This window comes from Urocitellus parryii, chromosome 6, assembly GCF_045843805.1.
Source record: "Urocitellus parryii isolate mUroPar1 chromosome 6, mUroPar1.hap1, whole genome shotgun sequence".
NCBI classification, from domain to species: Eukaryota; Metazoa; Chordata; class Mammalia; order Rodentia; family Sciuridae; genus Urocitellus; species Urocitellus parryii.
Window position 1 is genome coordinate 178,203,667 of NC_135536.1, and position 24,715 is coordinate 178,228,381.

The 24,715-nt window shown below is 48.5% G+C and overlaps 1 protein-coding gene across 4 annotated transcripts in view; it reads left to right on the plus strand.

The window, feature by feature from the left end:
• Dlgap4 (DLG associated protein 4) overlaps positions 1-24,715 on the plus strand; it is a 76,921-nt gene that overhangs the window by 11,420 nt on the left and 40,786 nt on the right. For 3 of the 4 annotated variants that reach the window (XM_026383193.2, XM_026383192.2, XM_026383194.2), the window contains one exon: positions 425-665. In XM_026383193.2, coding sequence (XP_026238978.1) covers positions 425-665 — 241 coding nt within the window. Of the gene's footprint in view, positions 1-424; positions 666-8,797; positions 9,622-24,715 lie in introns of those variants that run through there. The other variant, XM_026383195.2, reaches the window with a different exon arrangement.

The following is a 24,715-nucleotide window of genomic DNA, read 5'->3' on the forward strand; positions in this document are numbered from 1 at the left end:
GCTTTTGGCATTTTCCCCCCTTGTAAAATGAATAAATCCCACGATAAAATGGTAAATATCCAGCACACCTACTGCTGACCCCATGCCAATATCCAAGGTGGACATTACTAATTGATGATAGACTTCTTTCACCCTGAATCGATATAAACTGAAACTGGCTGATCAATATGGACATGCTAGCAAGCTAGAATCTAGTTAACATCCTGCAACAGTCCCCCTTTCCCCTCGCTGTAGGCACAGGGAAATTGAGGACCACAGAGGTGAGAGGAGCTGTTCATTTCTTCAGGGCTCGGAGTGACGTGGGAGGAGGGGTGGGCTGTGGTGAGGCCCACCGACTGTCCAGCCCTGCAGCTGAACGACCAGCAAGCATCCCTTCCCCCACAACGAGCAAAGCTGGACCTGACGCCTGCCTTTGCCTGGACAGGTACGGGAAGCAGAGCTGAGTGACCAGTACGAGGCAGCCTGCGAATCGGCCTGTAGCGAAGCCGAATCGGCAGCGGCGGAGGCTCTAGACTTGCCCCTGCCCAGCTACTTCCGCTCCCGCAGCCACAGCTACCTGCGGGCCATCCAGGCAGGCTGCTCGCAGGAGGAGGACAGTGTCTCCCTTCAGTCCCTCTCCCCTCCGCCCAGCACAGGCAGCCTCAGCAACAGCCGCACGCTTCCAAGTGAGTATGGCGGTGATGGGGGGTGTTGTAGGGGGGTGTGTAGGAACCACGCCTGGTGGGCCAGCCTGGGGGACTGCGTGGGAGGAAGCCACAGTGGGCTGGCCGCCCCGGGAAGCAGGGTTGGGAGTGAAGGCAGAAGGCGGATTGGTGAACTGGAGCTCAAAGGAAGGGTGGCTGAAGCAGACTGGGTGGGGTCGGGGGTGCTCAGACTCCTGGCCTTGGTGGCTTCCTGGCTTGGAGCAGCCTGATGCTGGTGGGCAGGCTAACTGAAGTGGGCCTGCTGTGGGGATTAATTAAGGAAGCAAATCTTTGGGAGAGTAGGAGCTGCAGAGAGGGCAGGTCTGTGTGGAGCCTTCTCATAGGGAGTTTCAGGTCTCTCACACAATCAGGGAGAAGCCACTCTTCCTGATTCTTGTTCTGACTCCTCTGAAGATAACCCATGTGTGATGGGAGGAAGAAGGAACACTGTGTGACAGAGCTGGCCGTGCAATAATAGAAAAGTCAAGACCAAGAAAACACAGCAACATTTCTGGTTTAGTAGCGAGGAGAGAGAGATTTGAGCTTATTCTAGGTAGGCAGTTCTCCTCCCTGAGCCTTAGTTTCCCCATCTATAAATTGGGGATATAAGCCAGACCCCCAGAGAGCTCTTGGGGAGCTAAAGCTCACTGTCACCCTCCTATCATGAAGGAGCCAGGAGGCTCTACCTAAGCACTCTGTGGTAGGAGTGCGACAAGTGTGACCCTGGTTACTGGGTCTTAGTCAGACTTGCTCCCCGACAATCAGGGCAACTGGGGCTGGATTGTTGTAGAAGAGATGGCCGTTTCATGGGCTCAGTCAGTGTTTGATGTCAGTTAATGAACTTGAATCCCACAGCTATTCTACACACAGGTAACCAATTTACTGGTTAAATGAGCTGACCTCTGTAGGGGGCACAGCAAGAAACAACTTGCCCTGACTATTGCCCTTTGAACCCTTTCGGGTCTTCCTGCCCTGTCCCTGGGTGATACCTGGAGCAAATCTCTGAGCTCTTCTGGTCACTTTAAGAACTTTAGGATCAGTCTCCTTTTCAGTTACTAAGAGTCCTTTCTGATCCAATTTTACAACTTCAGCTTCGTCCAACTCAAATGCCAGCTCCTATGGCTAGGGCCAGTCATGGGCTGGGAAGCCCCAGTGGAGAGCAGGATGGTGGTCAGTGTCTTCTCTCTGCCTTGTTCACCAGTGCTTATTTCTGGTTTCTCCAGGTGGGATGGGAAGGAAAGGCAGATGGGGCAGGTGTTGTGTGGCGCTGGGACTCTCTGAATGACAGGTGCTGACCCATGGCCTGAAGAGCCTTCCTTGGGTCTTCTTTCCTGACGCGGGCAATGCCCTTCACTCCGATCCTTCTTATTTTCCCTCAGCTTCTCTCTCTGGTCCCCACCTCCCCACTCAGCTTTTTTATTTTATTTATTTATTTATTGGTACTGAGGATTGGACCCAGGGGCACTTTACCACTGAGCCACACCCCCAGCCCTTTTTATTTTTTGAGACAGGATCTTATTAAGTTGTTCAGGGTCTCACTAAGTTGTTGAGGTGGGCTTTGAACTTGCAATATTCTGCCTCAGCCTCCTGAATCACTGGGTTTACAGGTGTGTGCCACCATGCCCAGTTCCATTCAGCCGTTTTGCTAAGGACCCTGGCCTGCTAGCCAGGCATCTGGGGCAGAATCCTCTGACAACAATTCCAGTCCTACTTTCTCCCTTCATGATCACTTAACCATGTGAAGATGAGGGCCCTGTCCCTGTGGAACATTGAAGTATGGACTGGTCTGCTATAGCCTTCCTTCTAGACCTGCTAACAGGGGTAGCCTCAAACCCCAGTTACTCATGAATGGACTGAAGCTACATGTCCCACAACTGTTTAGGCCCCTCTATTGGTCAGCTTTTGCCTCAGTAATGCTGCATAACAAACAAGCACAAAGTCAGTACAACACAATGACATTAACTTCTTGCTTGCAAGTTTGTCAGCTAGGACAGCTGTGTTCCACATCTCCCATTCTCCTCCTGGGACCAGAGTCGTCCTGGGATCAGTGGCCTAGCCAGGGCATGTTCTTATAGTGGTAGCAGAAGGCAAGAAAGCAAGCCTAACCAGCTGCACAAGAATATTCAAGGCCCTGACTTGTCTGACATCTGCTAACATCCTATTGGCTAAGCAAGTCGTATGACTGAGCTCAGAGTCAAAGGATGAAGTACCCTCTCAGCCTTGTGTAAGACAGTACTTACATGGCAAAGGATGTGGATACAGACAGGGGTAAAGAACCAGGGTCAATAATTCAATCTGGCCAGGCATGGTGGTGCAAGCCTATAATCCCAGTGACTTGGGAGGCTGAGGTGGGAAGATCGTGAGTTCAAAGCCAGCCTAGCAAAAGCAAGGTGCTAAGCAACTCAGCGAGACCCTGTCTCTAAATAAAATACAAACTAGGGGTGGAGATGTGGCTCAGTGGTCAAGTGCTCCTGAGTTCAATCCCCAGTACCCAAAAGTACAAAATAAAAATAATAATTCAATCTGCTATAGTCCACTCTCTTGGCCACAGTTATTCACACCCTCCCACCCTCCCACACAGAAAACCCCCCAGAGTTTCATCCAATCATGGCATCAAGACCTCATTGACCTTTGTCAGGTCTGGATGTGGCTCCTCTTGATCAGTTGACCTATTATCTAAAAAACCAAGTCATCTACTCATAGCCCAGCCCTCCCGCAGGCACAACATACTTTGGTAAAACAGGGACAGTCTAACTACAGTTCATACTCCTGTTCACTGCTTCATGGCAAGTCAGAAGTAATTCTCAACAAATTGTCAGGCAAATACTGTGGGATAGGGTATATTCCTAGAATATCTCCTGTAATGGAAAATATGCTCTTTGGGCAGCTGAACACCTTCCATATCCTGTTTCGTACCTGAAATCTGGAGCTAAATGTTTTTTCACATCTAGAGCGATCTCAGTTCCTTTAACCTAGGCTGATCAGTGTTATCCATGCACCTATCTCAAACACTATGTGTTTTCTTTCTTTCTTTTTTTTAAAGTAAATTCAGTCTCATTCATATATATATATATATATATATATATATATATATATATATATATATATATATATACACACACACACACACACACACACACACACACACACACACACTCTCACACACACATGTTTATTTTATTCTTTTTTTTTGGCTAAGGATGGAACCCAGTGCCTCACAGGTGCTAAGCAAGTGCTCTACCACTGAGCCACAACCCCAGCCCACAGTATAGGTTTTCTATGTACTCCATGTGCCAAAGCCACAGCCACAATTAGGTCTGAATCATGCCACGACCTCTTGACTTAATTATGCCTTCTTTAGGTATAGTAGACTTCTTCGAGACCATTCCCTTAAGCTTTCTGGGTGCTCTCTTGACCTGATGGTACTCCAGGTACCATCTAGTGGTACCTGGAGAGTGTTAATAAAAGGTGTTATAACCACACCCTGAATTTGGTTTGATTCCCATTATGTATCTTAACTAGTATCTTAACCTTAGTTTGATCTTTGTCCCCAGGCTGTATCTTAATTTGAGAATGATTTACTGGCTGGAGAAACTGCAGTTAACAGACTTATTTTCCAGCTCAGCAAGTTCTGGGCCTTCTCTATTTAAATACTCTCTACAGATTGGCCATTTCTTTTGTGAATTCCTCTCTTTCTTGTGCTTATCAAAAGCAGCTAAAAGGAGTCAGCTCTTACTTTCAACATTTTGCCTGGAAACTATCTTTCCCAAATCTATCTGGACCCACACATAATCCTGAGGATCTTTTTTCAAGCCCCTTATCACACTTCACTCACTGTTTACTCACCACTTTGTCCTGGAGCTAATGCAACATATTTTCGGTTTTTATTGCTATCACACTTCACTTTGGGTACCAATTTGTATCAGTCAACTATTATCACAGTGATGCTGTGTAACAAGCACATGATTTCAACGGCACACAATAATAAGCATTTGTTCTCATTCATGAGTTTGCAGGTCAGCTGTTTTTGCTCTAAGTGTCCTACATCTTGGGACCAAAGGGTGCTCTGGAATCAGTGTCCTAGCCAGGGCTTGTTCTTCCCATAGTAATGGCAGAAATATTCAAGGCAACCTGATTGTGCAAACACATTTCAAGTTTCTCTCTGATCCAGTTGATCAAAGTAAGTTTCATGAGTCCAAAACCAAAGTCCAGTGAAATATATTCCACTCTTAGTGAAAGCAACTGTGGTAACAGCAAACAGCGTGACTACAAATAGGAGCTGAGAATTGAGGCCAATAATCCAATCAATCACAGCACCCCCAGCACATCCCATATGTATGATACAGCTGTGGACACTAAATATAGAAATGTGGGACTCTAGGTATTCTCCATTTGGAGGCTTTAGCCCAAATCAAGGTAGTTAAGAAGGTATCATTTAGCAATGTCTCACGGCTACCCAGACACATGTGCCCGTATAGACCTACTTATAGACTTATATCAAGTCTTATGCTCCTCGACCTGTATGTGGTATGAAAACAGATGTAAAAACATGTGCATACTGATATTCTTATATGTACACATATATACCTAACATGAACATACACCTGCATGCACACTCCTGTACATGTGTCTCCTCCAGGGCCCATGCCCACCTTCCAAACCTTGTACACTGGAACCACCAAAAAATTTGCCCTCCCAGGTTCCCCTCGGCACCCACTGCAGACCACTGCAAACTTGCCCTTCCTTCCTCTACCCTCTCTTCCCCTCATGCAAACAAGTGAACTCATGTACTCCACAGGGAAAACCAAAGCCACCACATTTTTAAGTCTGTGACTGGAACTGCAGCTGGCTCATGTGGCAGTTATGTACTGAGGTAAGAAAGGGTGCTCCTTCTTCAGGCACTTCACTGCCATCTGCCGAACAGGGGTCATGATATACAGTTTCTGTTATAATTAGATCCATTACTTCAATCTGCCAGGAATTTGTCATCATAATTCTATAACTTGATTATGTCTCTATTATGGACGGCAACCCCCCACCCATGCATGGCATCCTTAATCAGCATAAAACTTATACAACTATACCTGGCAGCCCTACCCATAATCACCTTCTTCCATGCAGGTAACCAACACACACAGGCCCACCCTCTCTCAGCCACTATCTCCGTGCTCAGAAGGCCCCCTTCCTCAGTATCGGTCTCCAGAGAGTCATCCCTTAGCCCACCCCACCACACACACAGGGTTATTCTGAGCCCCACACTGCTAAGTGGCATGAAAGTTCTTTGTCTCTCTCATGTGAGCACATACATACACAGACCAGACGCAGGCAGGTGGAGAGACGTGGGTGAGGACTGGTTATTGAGGCAGTGACAACCTGGCAGAATGTGAGCGCCCACCCACCCACTCAGAGCTGGCCGGCTTCCCAGCTGCCAGGGCTGCCACTGCCACCCCTCCCTCCCCCTTTCTGACCCAGATTCCACATTCCAGAAATAGCTCTGGCAGGTGACTGGCAGGCGGGGCAGTTCCAGCTGGGACAATAGGGGGAAGCAGCAGCTCAGCTGCTGTCTGTGCCCCTCCCCAGCCAGAGGACCACCTGGGAGGGAACACAGGTGCTGTAACCCACAGTCTACCCCCCCTCATCCTTCCTCTCCTCTCTCTAGGCCTCCGAGAGGAAGAACAGAGAAAAGCCTCCCTCCCCTTACTCTGCCATCTTCCCTCCCCACCTCCTCCCCCTCCCCATCCATCTTTGCCTTCTGTCTCTCCCTTGGCCTGTTTCTCTCCCCAACTCCTCTCTTTCCAGCCCCCACCCTCTCTTCCTTCCTTCCCTCTCAGTTTCTGGCCCTCCCCACCCTCCTTTCTGTGTCTCTCCCACTCCCTCTGAATCACACTGGAAGCTGAGCCATTATCCAGGGGCCTGACAAGCATGATGGTGGAGGGCTGCTGAGTGGCACCCCCACTCCTGCTAATAGCATCCTCTGCATCTGTGTATGTGTACACTTGTGCACATATGTGAACACACATACACACAGGTGCACACATTTGGGGTTACTCCCTGGCCACAGGAGTCTTGAAGCTGAGCTGGGATAGCTTCCAGGCCCAGGAAACACTTGTTCCCTGCTCAGGGGCCCCGAGTTCTAGTTTCAGCTCTTCTCTGCCACTCTGAGCAGATACATACCCCTCCCTGGCCTTACATTGGCTATTTGTGTTTGTGTTTGTGTACCTATCTGTCACGGAGTCACAGGATGATCTGCCCTCCCTTTGCCCCTTCTTCCAATCCCCAGAACTCTCCTGGTTTCTTCTCTGACTCACTGCCCCTGACTCCCAACATTGAATACACTGGAAGGGAGGCTGACAAAACCCCTCCAGTCATCCTCCTCCCCTAAGTCTACCCTGCAGCCCGCCCTCCCCAGTCTCGGGTTATTACACTGCAGGCTCCTGTCAGCTCAACCCATCTGATCCTCGAGTGTCAGGGCTAAAAGGAACCTCAAAGACCATCATGACCAGAGACTGCAACCGGACTTCAATTCTTGTGTCATTTCTGATCCTCAAAGCTCAGGACTGAGATTTAGTTAAGCAGATAAGTGTGCCACCATTGATTAGTGATGTCTGCTGTGGCCAGAAACTACCCATATCTGCCATTCCTGATTTAACCCAGTTACCCCAACATACAGCCAAGGTCACCCACCAAGTAGGTCAAGGAACTGTTTCCTCTTGAGTCTGCCTGATTTCAAAGCCTTTTCTCCCTTGTCCTATAGAGGGGGGGCTCGGATCCAAGGTCATGGTAAAGAAGTACATATGGTACAGGAGAATCATGTAGCAACATGGGCAGGATGAATTAGAGAGGCTGGTGTTCAGGCAAGGAACAGTAAAACCTGGGGAGAATCCATCGGGTCAGAGGGGAATAGGTGAATCCACGAGGCCTTCCCAGAATGAGTGATGAGGCACCAAAATTCCTTACTGTTGAAAAGGGGCACTTCTCCACAGAAAGCCCAGGGGCAAAAGATAGGCTTCCTCACTGGGCTCCACCAAGTCTTGGACCCGGACGCTTCTGAGTGCATACTGGGTGCTAAGTACATAAATTATGACTCTTCTCTCATTTTTCAGCACATCGTAGGGGGGAAATTGTGATAGAGGGCAGACCTACGGTAGGAGCGACATGAGGTATGCAGGGAAGCAAAGGACCTGGACTGCAAGAGGAGAGGGATGCTAAGGGCACGGGGAACTGGCTGGTGTGGGGGCAGTAATAGACACAGCTGTACTTTTGCCTTTTTCTTTTAAACGAGGATAGGAAAGAGCAGGGAAGTTGAATGGTCCAAGGTCACATTGGCTTCAAGTGGTTGACCCGAGATTGGAGCCCAGGGGAACCCATCTCCGTGATCCCAAGTGCACACAGCTACCGGTGGAGCGGAGTGGGCAACTAGATTCACCTAGGAAGCAAAGTATAGGACCTGAGGGCTAATCTGACTATGTATGAGGGGCGAGAACGCCACCTGAGGCGGTTTTCTGTGAGCCTCGGTATTCCCGGCCACACCAGGACGAACTAGAGTGCCTTTCCGCCCGCTCCACCTCCAGCACTAAGAACGCATCGCGTTCCAGATGGAACCGGTTTGGCTGGGCAATTCGAGGGGCGGAGCCCCCAGCTCGGGCATGCGCATGCCGACGTGGGCGCGCGCTCCCTTCCAGGCCCGGCCGGCCTGGGCGTGGACCCAGTTGCGCGCCTGCGCACCGCCCCACCGCGCGCGCGCCCGCTGGGCCACCTGCCGAGAGGGGGCGCGCGCCCCCGGCCAGCCCGGGAGTCCCGGGCGACGCGCGCGCGGCTGACGCGGGGGGCGGGGCGGGGCGGAGCCGGCGCGGGGCTTTAACCCGGAGGCCCCGCCCCTCGGGCGTACAAAACCGGAGCCTCGGGCCGGGCCGCGTGAGGGAGGAGGGTGAGTGCCCGCTGCTGGCCGTAGCTGCCGCCAGTCCGTCCGTCACTCCGTCCGTCTGTCCGGTCCACGTCGTCGCCGCCGCCTCCTCAGCCCGGAAGCCCGGGGCCCGCCCAGCGCCGCCCGGAGCAGCCGCGGCCCCGAGAGGAGACGGGCGCCGCCCCCGCCCGGCCCTGCCCTGCCCCCGCCCTCCTCCCGTCTGTCCGTCCGTCCGCCCGTCCGTCCGCCGCCCCCCCACGCGCTTCCGTCCTTCTGTCCGGCCGCCAACCCTCCGGCCCGTGTCCCCGCTGTGCCCGCTTTGTCTCTCCCTGGCTCGCTGTCTCTTTGTCTCTGCCCTCGCGCTCCCACCCGGCCCCTCCCTCGCTCCCCGATCTCGGGTCCCCCTCAAAGCGCTCCTCTCATCCCCCAGCCTCCCTTCCTGGGCGCCCCCAGATCTCTCGGGGCCTCTCCTTTAGAACACTTCCACTGTCCCCAAGGCTTCCCCTGAGCTTCCCGCACATCCTCCGGGGGTGCTCCCTTCAATCTGTACTCCCATTCCCTGGGGTCTTGCCTGCTCTGAGCCCCTATTTTCCCCGGGGCTTTCCCTCTTCTGGGTGCCCCCCATATCCGGCAGGGCTTCCTAGATCCCTTGGGGCTATCCTTGGGACCCCCAATATCTTCCCAGCCCGCTGACTTCAGAGCCTGTTCTCCCTGGATTTGTTCCCTGTTGCTGTTTCTCCTTGTTCTCTCAGGCTTCTGAGCACCCCCACCTCTCTCTCTGGACCGGGGTCCCCTGCTTCGCTCTTCCTGCGCCCCACTTCTGCCTCGGAGGTCTCACCACGCTATGTCTCTGGCGCTGAAGGCCCCCCTCTGAGCCCGGGGCTCTTGGCCCCTCTTGCTTTCTTTCTGGTCCCCTGTCTCCCCTTTTCTCTGCTCCCTGTCTCTCCCTCTCCCTTCTTCTGTTTCTGCCGGGTCTCTGGGTCTCTGACCCCCATCCGGTCCTCATGGCTTTGTGTCTGGAGCTCTTGAAGCAATGTGAGTGGTGGGGAGTCCGTGTCGGGCCAGAGTCGGAGTCGTCCCGCAGGCTGGCCGCGGCTGAGGCTCCTTGGGGTTGGCGCTGGGGCAGGGGCTGGCGCTGGGGCAAGAAGGCTCTGTGGCCTTCGGCAAAGGGATCATAGAGGGAGGGGCCAGGCTGTCTGGCAAGGAGGGAGAGGGGCCTTCCTGCTCTGAGGCTTCTGCTTTAGTTGCTTGAGTGTGTGTGTGGAGAGCGCACCGGGCTTGGCCCTGCATGGCCTGGCACTTTTGATCGCTTGTGGGCAGGCCTGGGCTATTTTGAAGCCAGCAGGATGTGATATCACTTGGGCGTTTATTTAGATCGACTGGGGGTGGGGGCTGCGTTCTTGCCAACTTGAGTAATGAAGTTTTGCAGGGGGGTGCGGCCTCCTAGGCAGCTGGGCTGTGGCGTCAGGTTTGTGGCCAGAACTTTGCAGGCCACCAGAATGGGTAGATGAACAAGGATCTGTGAGACTTGGTCTTGCTGAAACTTGATTCAAGATGAATAGGGGGAGGAATTGTTCTTAATTGGGCAACCTCTGAATACTGAGTTTGTCTAAGACCTCTGGAGCCTTGGTTCTGCCAGCTTCAGGAGGTGTGACCTTGAGTGAGACCTTTGACCTCTCCAAGCCTCAGTTTCCCCATTTCTAAAAAGGGAATCATTGTGTGTGCTAGCCTCACAGGGTTGCCATGAAAAACAAATGAAACATCTGACATGCTTTGTGAACTGTCAGCCTATCTTTAAATGGAGCCCCAGAGGTGGGGAGTAGCTTGCTGAGAGTACATAGCTAATATCTGCCAGAGCTGGGACAGGGATCTAGCCCAGGACCCCACAGTCCAGGGTTCTTTATTCACTCTACTACCACCTGGTTGTTCAGAAATACATCTGCTCTCTGAGAGCAGAGAAATGTCTATCCCTTATTTATGCCTCAGTTCCTGGTTGCTTTTCACTGGTTTGTAAAGATAGGAGGATGTGTGTCCAAATAGATGTCTTTGCTTGGGACAGTTGGATTGTCCATGTGCCATCTCATTACTGTTTAAGAATGGGACAGTTGCACTTGGAAACAAACTTTGTGGTTGGGAGCCATGGCTACTTTTCCTTCTTCCACTGTAGAGTGAGAGAACAAAGGCCCCACAAAGAAAGGCTCCACAGAGGGCTGGAGTTTGCTGTCAGGGACCCTAGGATGTCCTAGAACTTTAGAGCAGGGAATCAGACCAGCTATTGTAGCTCCCTAGTCTTAGAGATGAGGCTATGAGGGCCAGAAGGGCCAAGGACCCACAGAGGTTTCAGTCAGTACCTTCCCTTGGGTGTTGGCTTCCTAATCTATAATATGGGAATAGGAATGCTTGTCCTAAGACTGACTGAAATAGTGGAATCCCTAAAATTCTGTCAGGCAGAGTGCCAAGGTTCTGATCCTGACTCTGAAGCCAAAATGCTATGTGACTCTGGAATTCTGTTTTTTCTGCTGAAAATGAAGATGTTGGGTGGCATTGCAACTGTGCCTCATCTTACATTTTAAAAGTATGCTTAATCACAGAGCAAGGAAAATGTGCTGAATGATGCCACGTGTACCATGCTGTAGGGTTTCAAAGGAGAGAGGTCCTGTCTGGGCAAAGGGATCAGAAGGACTTCAAGAAGGTGGCAGTTGTGCTGAGTCTCTATACAAGGCATGCTCTGCCTCTTACACAGCTTTTCCAGAGAGGAAATAATATGAGATTTAGAGCCACAGACACCTGGTTTTAATCGGTCTCCACCACTCACTGCCTCTGTAAACTTGGATAGGTTACTTTCTTTGAGCTTCAGTTTCCTCATCTGGACTCCAGATAATCATTTATACTCAAGATTGTGCTGAGACTCAAATGAGATTATATATATATATATATATATATATATAAAAACATACCTGGTACCCAGTAGGCAAGTGATAAATGTGAACTCTCCCCTCCCAATAAATGAGATATATATATATAAACATACCTGGTACCCAGTAGGCAAGTGATAAATGTGAACTCTCCCCTCCCAATAATATCTGGGTTACTTTTTTCTTTGTGAGAATAAAACAAAGGCCCAGCCTCTCCCCTCCTGGTGGTTGGGGCTCAGGTAACAGGGAAAGCACCTTCTGACTCTTCTAGTAATAATAGGAATAACCCTCTAATCTCTCTGGCTGTCTACGGCATTGTGTAACCTTCAGGCTCTTTCCTGACTAATTTTCCTCGACAATAGTCCCAGGAGGAAGTCAGAAACCATTGGATTCCCTCTTTCACAAGTGGATGGAGAATAGAGGGCTCTGAGTGGGATAGGGACCTACTCTGGATCCCACTTAGGCTCAGGGTAGGCTTGGAGCCCATACTGCTTGTCTGTTTTTCTCTGCAGCCCACAGCTTTCCTCCAAGTTTACTGCTTCTGCCTGGTAGCCTGTCCCTCAGGCCGCCTTCTCTGGCATCTGTTCCAGACATTTTCCTGGTCTCTGAGCTCATCTCAGATTTAAAGGAGGCTAACTTGAGGCTGGGTGGGGACTGAGTCACCACCTCCCCTGGCTTTCTCATTCTGAGTAGCAACCAGATGCACCCTGAGGGCCACTGCCAGAGATATATTGGTTATAGACACCACACACTACAGGGTTTCCTCCCAGAAGCTCTGATGGGTTCCAGAATGTGTCTTGCTGGGCTCTTGGGAAAGGTTACAGTGGGGTTCTGTATGAATTTCTTCACTCCCCAAGGAGTGAAGGTGAAAGTTTTGCAGCAGGAAAGCAAGCTTTATTTGTGCGGTATCCTCCTCCTTTGTCCTCTTTTCCCTTGGAGTCCCACACTGTCAGGAAGTCTCACCTGGCACTGGGATCCAGCTGTCAGTTCAGTCCTAGGCTCTTACCTGGCTTAAAGTTTCACCTTCGCAGATTACTTCACTTCTCTGCCTCAGTTTCCTCTTATTTTAAGTTCAGAGTCCTTGTCTTTATGAAGTTAAGGTTCTTGAGCTCTATCTCCAGAGATTCTCATTTTGCAAGTTTAGGGGCATGTGTCAAATTTTTATAACAGCCCTCTAGAGTATTCTAGGCTGAGAGCCTATTGGCTGCACTCTGGGAAAAATGGCACTGAGGGTATCCTGGGTTTTTATGACAGCTTGACTTGTCCCTGCTGGGTGACCTTGATTGGTTTCTGTACTTCAGTTTTCTTCTCTGTCAAATGGAGGAATGGAAATACCTAGCTCACAGGTTGCTGTGAGGATAGGAATTCATGTAATAAGGACCCCTCAAGAAATGGCAGTTATCATTATCCTTATCTTTGTTTTGGGTAGAAGCAAGTCTCCCTTCCCTGGCTTGGCCTTGGCAGCAGACACTGTCAGACCTGGCCAGAGTGAGGGCTATGGAATGGAACACTTGAGCAGGAGTGAAGGCCATTCATCAACAGGAATTTAATGAGGCTGCTCAGGTGTGTGGTGTGATTACCTCTGGGCTTCCTGCGTTATCAAGTCCTGGTTGTGGCTGCCTTTCTTCACTCAGCCTGAGCTGGAATCAGCTGTGTTCCTCACCCACCCATTCCAGAAGCCAAAGCTGCCTTAAGGACAAATAAAATTCGAATTCTAGAGTTAAAAGATGATTGTTTCTTGCTTTATGGTAAGAAAGCAGGCCTGAGTAGGGATTGGATTCTCCCTCAAGGGACATGGCTTGGATCACAGAACAAGACCATGCCAGGGCCAGGCTAAAGCCACTGCTCCGCCTCCCTCAGGTCTCCTTGACTCCTGTGCATTGCTAACTTGGATCACAAGGTGGGGAACTGGAGCTCACAAGTCTGCTTTGGCCAGTGAAGTTTCCTCACAGGACAAGAGAAGTGGTCCCAAGTGGCTGGAGCTAGGCTCAACCCAGCCTGCAGCAGAACTGGGCTTGGGATGCACTCTCTTACCAGGAGCCTGCCCTTTCAGCCTGGGCCAGCTTCTGAGAGAAAGGAGAACAGACAAGGCTTCTGCCCCTGGGAACCTATAGTCTGACTGGAGACAAGGCCTACAATTATGAGAGACTGTGTGACAGTCTGTAATTAAGCGTCTGCTGAGGAAAGACATTGTCTGAGAAGGAAGAAGTGAGTGTGAGCCAGAGGAAACAAGAGCCCTTTGAGGGGGCTAGATTTGCAGAGGCAGAGGGTGGAGCTGGCATTCTGGAGAATGGTTTGTTGGAGGCAGAGGGAGGAGGGGCTGGAAGGTAAGCCTGGATTTGGAGAACTAGAGTGTGCTAGTTTTGCTGATGCCTCACAGCACTGGATGGAAAATCTAGGCGGAACCAGGAGATTGTAGGCAACCTTGAACATCAGCAGAAGAGCAGAGGCATTGGGGAGCCATGGAAGGTTTTAGAACAGGAGTAGAGCAACTGGAGGACTTTTGATTACATGAATCAGGCTAGGTGAATTGGAATGAATAAAAATGACGACAGGGAGGAGGCTTTGCAAACATCCAGGAGGTCGAGGTTCTGGTGGGGCCCACTAGAGTGGGAAGAGGCAGATGGAGTAGTACTAGAGGATCTTGTGCTCCCTGATAGCCCTGGGCCTGATGGGCCAGAGGGAAAGACGTTGAGTGTTACTGGTTTGGGGCAGGAAGTGGTAGTCTGAGTACATTTCTTGTGCACCTGCTCTGTCCCGGCTCTATGCCAAGGCTTCTAAAGGCATTCTCGTGAAATCTGTACAACAAGCCAGAAGCAGGTGGACTTATCTTCCCTGTTTTACAGATAAGAAAAATGTGGCTCTGACCCAAGGCTGACTGTCTTCAACCTTGGTTCTTTCCACAGTTAAGCTCTGCTTCCTATAGAGGAAACTTCTGGTATTAGGTTCCTAGGGATTCTGAGCATTCTCACCTGTTGGATAAGGGGCACATGAATACCTCCCTTAAAGCCCACAAAACTACTCTCTGAAGATCCTGAAGATTAGAGTTGGGTGCCAGCTTAGAATTTCTTCAAGGTGAAAAAAATCAAAGGAGCTGGAGGTCTTCATACCAGCAGGCTTATACCGCAAGCTGTGTGTGAAGCCTCCAAGCTGTGTTGCATGTGTGTCTAGTCCAGTAGTGGACATGTGCACCACTGGGCTTGATGGAATTCTTGGCTAGTGCCCAACAGAAAGGGTGTTCCCTAGCTCAGCCAGGGAAATCAGTCACCCATAGAGGCAGGAAGGGACTTGTCCCAAGGTGTTTAGTAAAGAAGAACCAGGTGATGGAGCCCAGGTCTGATTTCTCAGGCTACAGCTAGGCATTGACCGAAGACAGAGAAGACTGGTACTTATCAAGTAGCTACTGTGGAAAGCAGCAGTGGTTGGTCACAGTGCACAGCCAGGAAATCGATGGTTTGGTCAAGATCTCCCTACTAGCCATTCTCTTCTTTCTGTGCAGCATATGCATCCCTGAGCGTGAACTTGGTCATGAGGCAAAGCAACCACACAGTAGGACTACCCCCAGGGCCCCCCTCATTCCTTTCCTCCCTTGTCTTCAGAAACACCCCTAGCATCCATATGCCAGTCTGCTTTGACAGGTTCTCTTTGAGCCCAGCTGTATGCAAAGTACAATTGTAACTGTAACCATGTTTTCATACCAAAATCTCTTTTTTGGGGGGATACCAGGGATTGAACCCAGGGGCACTCGATCACTGAGCCACATCTTCAGCCCTATTTTGTATTTTATTTAGAGACAGGATCTCACTGAGTTGCTTAGCACCTGGCTTTGAACTCATGATCTACCTGGCTCATACCAAAATCTTTTTTTTTAAGTAGGTAATGGCCTTTTATTTTATTTTTTTAAATATCTTTTTTAGTTGTAATTGGATATAATACCTCTATTTTATTTATTTTTATGTGGGGCTGAGGATGAACCTAGGGCCTCACACGTGCTAGCAAGTGATCTACCTCGGAGCCACAGCCCCAGCCCCACATATCAAAATCTTAACAAAGGTTTTGAAGAGGAATAATTTGCCTTTGGAACAGAAACAGCCTAAAAAAATATCATTTGGACATTGGAACAGTAGACTAGAGTGATCTGCACTTCTCTCAATTGTAGTAATTCATTTGATTACCATTTGCAAGATGGTTTCTCATAAATTTGCTCATTCTTTTTAGCCCATTTTGTTTTACAAATAACTTTTTTTGGGGGATGGGTGGTTCTGGGGATTGAACTTGGCGAGTGTTGCACTGAGCTACATCCCTAGTCCTTAGCCTTTTTTTTTTTTTTTTTTTTTTTGGAGACAGGGTCTCACTGAGGCTGGCCTATAGCTTGCAATCCTCCTGCCTCAGCCTCCTGAGTAGCTGGGTTTACATCATGCACCACCACATCCAGCTGCAAAGCTCTTTGGCCACATTATCTCAGTAGATCCTTACATAACCCTGGGAGGTCATTCCTATTCTTGTCATCTTCATTTTCTAAAAGAGGAAACTGAGGTTCATTCATAGAAAGTGGCTTACCCTAGCTGAGCTGCTCATTTATTCAACATTTATCAAGTGCTACTGTGTATGGTGCTCCTGAGCCAGCCCTGGGGATACACTAACACGCAGAGTAATCTTGGAATCTTGAAGCGGTATCTGACCTCTCATAGTGCAACTACATTGAGCTCCACCCGAGGGTTCCTCACCTCTACCCTGGGCTCTTTCCCCTGCACACTCCTTTGGCTTGGGTTTGTGGATTTAGACTGTGAACCCTCAGCCTGGAGTATGATGGCAAAGAAAGCTGAAGTACATTTCTAAAAACTGAACTTCAAAAGTAACAAAAGAGGTTTTCAGTAACGACTTAATTATTGACAAGAAGGTGATGAAGGGCATCTAAGCAGAAAGCCATCTGCTCCTTTTCCCTGTGGGACATCACCCAAAGGCTCCTTTGCTTAAGATCCTTGCCTGACTTTTCTGCAGCCTCGAAATATTTGATTACGGTCCGCACAGATGTGGAGCCCTACGGCCATGTGCTGAGCTGGGGACCTTCCTTGCCTCCTTTAATATTAAATGAGATGAAATAAAGGTGGGTCCTCAGATTGCGAGTCTGGAAAGGACTCTGGCTCAGCTCCCTCCCTTCTCAGGAATGGAAGCAAATCTAGGAGAAAAGGGACCAACCAGGATCCTGTAGTAGAGACATTCCTTCCCCTTTCCTACCAGCCTGACTTCATTTTTCCAGTCCCTCCTGGTAGGACCCCTTTCATGTCAACTGTACATGTTCAGCATTCAAAGCCACCTTCAAGGACTGGGAATGTGGCTCAAGCGGTAGCGTGCTTACCTGGCATGCGCACGGCCCAGGTTCGATCCTCAGCACCACATACAAACAAAGATGCTGTGTCCGCCGAGAACTAAAATAAATATTTAAAAAATTCTCTCTCTCTCTCCCACCCCCCTCCCTTCCTCCCCCCCTCTCTCTTTAAAAAAAAAAGCCACCTTCAGATCCTTCTGTCCTCAAGGCCATGTTTATCTTTAGAATTTTCCTTGACACCCCTGCTCAAGCCCTGCAGTGTTTGGGCTGCCCAGTATACTCTCAGAGGACACTTAAAAATCTAAATGCCTTGGGGCTGGGGCTCAGCAGTAGCACACTTGCCTGGCATGTGTGAGGCACTGGGTTTGAGTCTCAGCATCACATATAAGTAAATAAAATAAACGTCTATCAACAATTTAAAAAAATATTTAAAAAAAAAAATCTGGATGCCTGAGTCCTGCTCACTAGGAGTCTGATGCCAGAGATCTAGAGGGAGGTATTTCTGGGTACATTTTGCTAGAGTTGTTTTTTATATGTAGAAGTCAGATTTTTATTGCAAATAAATAAATTATATATATATATTGAAAATTCAAACTATTTGTTTTTGGTGATGGGGATTGAATTCCAGGACCTTGCACAGGCTGGGTAAGTCCTCTACCATTGACCTGTTCCCCAACATAAATTTCAAACTTTAAAAATAAACTACCTGATGAAAAAAAATTGCTGTCTTTCCCACCCAGATGCCTGTATAGTCACTGTCACCAGATTTGATATTTCTTTCCAGAAATTTTTTGCATACATGGGCAGCTATGTCAATAGAATCCCTTTTTATTACCCAACTGGCAGCATCTCCTCTACCTGCTGCTCTGTATCTTGCCTTTTCCACCAACATGTGTCTCCTTTGCAGCTTATTCCTCTGTGGGCACACCCAGGTCCATGACCTTTTTTCATAAGCATGTGCCTTTCGTTGATAGTACACTACTGCTTACTTGTTGGTTCCTTTACTCTGGGACCTTTAGGTTGTCCCCAGCCTTGCTGCTATAAACAGTATTGCAGTGAGCACCTTCCCTACATGTCTATATGCATGTGTAGCTGCAAAAGCCATTCCTGCAAGTGAGATTGCTATTTCTGAGAGTCTGTGCATTTAAAATTTTGTCCAAAATTTTCGAATTGCTGCCTTTTCCATTCTGAAAATGCATATACATATTTTTAATTTTTATTTTTTAAATTTGTTTTAATTAGTTATACATGATAATAGAATGCATTTTGACACATTGTACGTAAATGGAGCACAACTTCTTATTCCTCTGGCTGAACATGGTGCAGAGTCACCCAGTAGTGTAATTATACTCGTATATATGGTAATAATGTCCATCTCATTCCATTGTCCTTCCCATCCCCATACCCCCTCGCCTCCCCTCACTCCCCGCTTCACAATCCAAAGTTTCTTCATTCTTCCCCACCCCCACTCCCACCCCCGCCCATTATGCATCAGCATCCACTTATCATAAGAGAAAACATTCGGCCTTTGGGGGTTTTTTTTTTTTTGGAGGGGGGGGATTGGCTTATTTCACTTAGCATGATATTCTCCAGCTCCATTCACTTATCTACAAAGGCCATAATTTCATTCTATAAGGCTGAGTAGTATTGCATTGTGTATATGTACCACATTGAAAATGTATATATATTTAAAAGCACTCCACCACCAGATTCAAATTCATTTCCTTGGTTAAGAAACCACTGTCCTTGGGCTGGGGATGTGGCTCAAGCGGTAGCACGCTCGCCTGGCATGCTTGCAGCCTGGATTCGTTCCTTAGCACCACATACAAACAAAGATGTTGTGTCCGCCGATAACTAAAAAATAAATATTAAAATTCTCTCTCTCTCCCCCTCCCTCTCTCACTCTCTCTTTAAAAAGAAAAAAGGAAAGAAACCACTATCCTAATCCAGCCCACAGTTTTACAGGGGGAGCAAGGCTGGAGAAAGAAAGGAGTTTGCCAGTGTCGCTCAGCAGCCCATATCCAAGGAGATTACTCTCCCTAGTAAGGTGCCGGGGGAAGGAAGTAAGCAACAAAAGACAGAAATAGATTGGAGCAGAAGCAGGAGTAGAACCAAGGTAGGGAGTGAGGGGACTCTGTTATGGGTACCTTGGGACCTGTTTTGATATTTGGAAATATCAAATCTAGTGACTATACAGGCATCTAGGTGGGGAAGACACTAATTTTTTCATCAGGTAGTTTTTTTTTTTGTTTTGTTTTCTGTTTTGTTTTTTTTTTTTTAAAGAGAGAGAGAGAGAATTTTTTTTTTTAATATTTATTTTTTAGTTTTCGGCGGACACAACATCTTTGTTGGTATGTGGTGCTGAGGATCGAACCCGGGCTGCATGCATGCCAGGCGAGCGCGCTACCGCTTGAGCCACATCCCCAGCCCAGGTAGTTTATTTTTAAAGTTTGAAATTTAGGTTGGGGCACAGGTCAGGAGGCTCCAGGGACAGACCCTCCTCCCTCCCACTTGTCTTTCATGAGCCTCTCATGTGTGCGTTGTACTTGCTTGGCAACAGCTAGGCAGGTGAGACATTTAAATATTACCAAGCTCCCGAATCCCCATGCTGGCTTGGCCACTGCCCCTGCCTACCTCTGAGTCTCAGTTTCCCTCAGCTGAATGTTTGGGAGGCTCCTACTTGCCTTTTTCTTGTCTCTGGGCTCTTATAAATATTTGATAAAGCAGCCAGTGGGGAATATCCTAAAACAGATTCCCATGCAGTGGTCCTAGCTAGGTGTACCATGTACATACTCTAGGGTCAGTTTGAAGTTTGGACCGGTCCCAAGTGGGCTGCAGATGGCCTGATCAGCCCTGAGGCTGGGAATTCAAGGGCAGCCCATAGCAGGTGTCCCCTCTCACTGTGCCAACACATGGTCCCTTGAATTTGTTCTGCCTTCTGAATTTGCTCCACCCCAGTTTGCCCGAACCTTTGAGTATCAGCACAGGATGAAGGAGCTCATATGGCAGATAGGGGAGAGGTAATCCAGGAGACCAATAGGATGTCTACACTGCTGCCAGAGTTTGCCTCCTCTCACAGGCTAACAGGGTGCTTTGGGCCACCTATGGCTCATCTCTGCAGCTCCTGTTTATCCCCCAGTGGTGTTAGGGCTGAGGAAGGGAAAGTCTGATGTTTAAAGTCCCTAACTTTGTTCCGCCCTCCCATTTTGTCAGTGTGAAAACTGAGGCCTGCCCTCTTGTTGGGATTAGAAGCCAGGTGTTCAACTCTCCCAGTCCTTAGTGCTCACCATCTTTCCCACGTCGTCTCAGCCTTTAGTTTCACTTTGGAGTCAAAAACCAAAGTGAAAGAAAACAGCAAAGCAGGAAGCAGCAGCTTCAGACCCAGTCCAGGCTGGGGAAGGGTTAGGGAACCAAGGCCAAGCAGGCCTCACTAGGAGTGGAGCAGACCTCATCCCTACCCACTCCTGCCCTGGTTCGGGAAGCCTGGCGGGGCTGGGTGGGGCCCCTCAGGGAGAGGCGCCAGGCTACAGACAGGCGGTGGCGTCCTGGCCGGGCAGTCTGGGAGTGGGCCAGTTCCTCAGTGAAGTCAGCCTCACCCGGGTGTGGTCCCACCCCTGGGCCCCCCAGGTGGAGAGCTGCTGCCTTTTAAACTCCCATTTGGCTGTGAGGACTGAGCCAAGCCTGGCCTGTGTTGGCCAGGGAAAGAATCCCAGCTTCCACAGAACAATTCACTGTCCCTGAAGGTAAGAGTGAGTGCACCTCTCTACTGTGAAGACCTCAGCTCTCCGTCACTGTGGCCAGTGTTTCTTCTCAGGACCTAGCTGTCCCGAAAACCTTTCTACCCTGGTCCTGGTTTCAATCTCCGGGACTTAGAGAGGACAGGGATGGGGGAGCACGCACCGTGGCTTCTCACTTTTCTCTGTTTTGGAATTGGTGGTGGCCTCAGGTAGGATCTCCTGTGCCCCATCCCTTAGAGTCCCCAGTCATTTCTTGGCCAGGGATTTCTTTCAGCTCTGCTCCTCAGTTGGTTCCAGGAAGCTGGTGTATTGAAACTCACATTTGGTCAGCCTGTGTATTTCAAAGATTAGCTGTTATCTAACTAGCAGGGGGTCTTAAGATCCTATTCTTTGTGCTTTGTCTAAGGAAATTCTCAAGACTTCCCTGAACAGATATGGTATCTATTTGGTTGCTTTAACAAATAAGATTTTTATTTTTCTCTTCTTTGCACAATTACAAGGTCCCTAATACTAATAAGCTCAGAGCTGGTGTTTACTCCCTGAGAGCACCCATTAAGCTCATAGTAGGTGATTTGGAAGCCTTTTATTGAATGGCTTGCATTGATAATTCACACTGGCCATGTTGCTTCCTTGGAATGCAAAAGAATAGCGTTTATTAAGCCTACATGGGTGTGGCTGAGCTAGGCACAGTGAGAAGCCCACACCCCAGAAGTCATACAGACCTGTAGTTAGAGCATAGTTCAGGGTCAGAATGCTGGGGTTCAGACCCCAGGCTGCCACTAGAGCTGTGAGACTGGACTAGGTGCTAACCTCTCAGTTTCCTCACTTGCAAACAGAAGTGGTGATATCCTGACTATAGTCTTAGCAGGAAGAAAGGTGTACATGGTAGGGAGGAGGCATTAAGGGTCAGCTGCTGCTATTACTGACATCCGTGGGGAGAGAAGACTTAAAAGTAGCTAAAGCCTGCCTGCATCCCGTGCCTGGAAAGATGTAGGTGGACTAGATGGGCTGTTTAGAGGATAGGACTGTGATGGGAATATGGAGGGAATCAAGGCAGACTTTAGGGACGAGATGACCTTCAGGATATCCAAGCTGAGCAGGCTCAAGTAGACAGAAATTTTAAGGGGAGACAAGGGGCAGGCTGTCCAGAAGTCAAGATAAGCAAGATCAGCTGGAGAGGATCGTCCAAGGCCAGAGTCTGTTGGGCACTGAGAGCTGGGGTTTGTCTCTGGAGGGTCATCACTCGTGTGGGCAGTTTCCTGCTGGGAGAGGACAGAAGCTTGTGATTGAGTGTGCTGTGAATACTTCCAGACTCTCCTGGAACTTTCTTGTCTTTCCAAGCTTCCCACACTTCTTGATGTGGCTGTTGCCCTGCACAAGGGCATGGTAGTCAGGAGGTGTCTGTCTTCCTGCTGCCAATGCAGGGTGGCTGGGGGAGCAGAGCTCACCTGACAGCACCCAGTAGAGGCAGGGCTACCACCACTCCTGAAAGGAGTTTGCATGACAGTGCTTGGGAACAGTCAAGGAGAGAGGATCGAGGTTCCTTAGAATCATCTTCTCTCCTGCCCCACCCCACCTCCACTTCTCTTTCAAACAATCAGCCATTTGTATACCTAGAATACCAGGTGCTGTTCTGGGAGCCAGGGAGAGTAGAGAATAAGATTGATTTCCATCCAGCTTGGAGTCCCTGTCCAAGGAGTTAACAAAAAACAAAATACCACCTAATGGCAGTAAGACCCCTGAAGGAAACAAATAAAAGCAGAGAAGGACCTAGTCAAAGAGATTGGGAGGGCATCTGGGAAAAGTGACTAGAGAGTAGAAGGAGGCAGTTCAGAGAGGACTGGAAACAGCAGGTGTGGACCCTGAGGTGGGAGTGGCTGGTGTATTGCTAGAACCCAAGAGGTGCTGTTACATCTGGATGGGTTGGTAAGCCCAGTTAGGTCTGAGGAGAACAGCTTTGCCCACTCTGGGGGAGCCCCAGGGCACGGAGTACTATGGTTTCTCTTGTTGCTGAAGAAGGCAGGTTGCAGTTATTAATTCATAGGTAATGGAACAGAAGTAAAGTGACTTGCCCAGAGATACCCAGCTTAGTCAAGATTTGAAGTCCTTATTCACTGTTCTGTTCTCCCTTAATCGCTGTTTAAGAAGGTCATAGCAGAAGTTTCTATTTAATTTTAGCAAGATTGCCATACAAAAATGGCAGTCTTGGCTTTAGTTTAAAAGTCAGTTTAAGAGTCACTGTGTGGGCTGGGATTGTGGCTCAGCGGTAGAGCGCTCGCCTAGCATGGGCAGGACCAGGTTCGATCCTCAGCACCACGTGAAAATAAAGGCATTGTGTTATGTCCATCTACACCTAAAAAATAAATAAAATTAAAAAAAAAAGAGTCACTGTGTTAGGGCAATGGGATTAAAATAAACTTTTTTCCCCTGTATTATATAAAATCATAAATTTATGGTACATTTTTTTACTTTTTGTTTTTAAAGATTTTTGGTTTTTATTTTTACACAGTCTCTTATCCTGCTCCTTTCCAAGGTTCCAGGATACTAACATATATTACTACCCTTAAACACCTCCACCTCCAATCTTTTTTTTTTTTTTTTTTAAGGGAGGTAACTGGGAATTGAACCAGGTGTGCTTTACACAGAGCAACATCCCCAGTCCTTTTTTTTCTATTTTTTATTTTGAGACAGGGTCTTGCTAAGTAACTGTGGCTGGCCTTGAACTTGTAATCCTCTTGCCTCGGCCTCCTGAGCCACTAGGTTTACAGGCTTGTGCCACCAAGCCTGGCTCCAATCTCTATTTTTTATTTGAATTATTTTTATTTTTATTTCCTAAATTTCATGAAAGAGAATGTAGGCAGATTATAAATCAGCCCCTGCTCACAAGTACATTTAACTCAAATTAGAAATAAAAAAATTTCTGCCAGGTATGGTGGCACACACCTGTAATCCCAACAACTCAGGAGGTTGAGGCAGGAGGATGGCAAGTTCAAAGCCAGCCTCAGCAACTTAGTAAGAACCTAAGCAACTTAGTGGGACCATGTCTCAAAAATAAATAAATAAATAAATAAATAGAGCTTAGTAGTAGAGTGCCTCTGGGTTTAATCCTCGATACTGAAAAAAAAATGCTTAAAGTGGTTTTAAATATTTTATTTTGTGACATAGGGATTTGCAGTGAGAAAAACCAAAGCAATTTGATAACTGTTGGGGCTCATCGTAAAATGAGCTTCCCACGCTTCTTGATGTGACTGTTGCCCCGAATAAGGGTGTGGTAGTCAGGAGGTATCTGTCTGCCTGCAGCCAATGCAGGGTGGCTGGGGGAGCTGCTCATTAATGAACTGCTCATTAGTCTGATTTTTAAATAGTATGGCAAAATATACATAACAAGATTTACCATTTCAACCATTTTTAAGTGTACAGTTCAGTGGCATTAAGTATTTTCTCTTGTGGTACAGCTGTCACCACCCCAAAGTGAAACTGTACACATTAAACACTTTCTCTATTCCCCACACCACACCCTGGCAAGCACCATTCTGCTTTCTGTCTCTGTAAATTTGATTACTCCAGGTGCCTCATTCACTAACCCTTTTTTTTTTCATTTGTTTATTTATTTTTGTATGTGGTGCTGAGGATTGAACCCAGGGTCTCGCATGTGCGAGGCAAGTGCTCTACCGCTGAGCCACAACCCCAGCCCCTCACTAGCCCTTTTTAAGGATATGTATTTGAAAAGCTGTTGGGGGTATCTCTGAGTAATTAACTCTTAGGAAGATGATTCTCCAAGTTAATGCACACTGCAAAGCTGAGCTTGTGTGTGGCTGTGTTCCAGCAGAACTGCTAAAGGACTGATGATCTCTTGGGAGGGCTTCCTCTAGAGGCAGCCTTGCTCCCAAAGCCCTTGGTGCTATGAGGAACCTGTCCGCAAACACCCACCACCCCAACCCCACCCTTCCACCCCCGCCACCAATTTTTTGGGATTGGCTAATTTCACCATGGAGGCAGGAGATGGGTTAGGGAAGACCATGGATCTAATCGTAGGACCAGGCATAATACCTCCAATTGCCACTTATTTGCTGTAGGATTTAGAGCAAGTCCCTCTACTTTTAGCCTCAGCTTCCTCTGCTGGGAAATGGGACAACACTGCCCAGAAT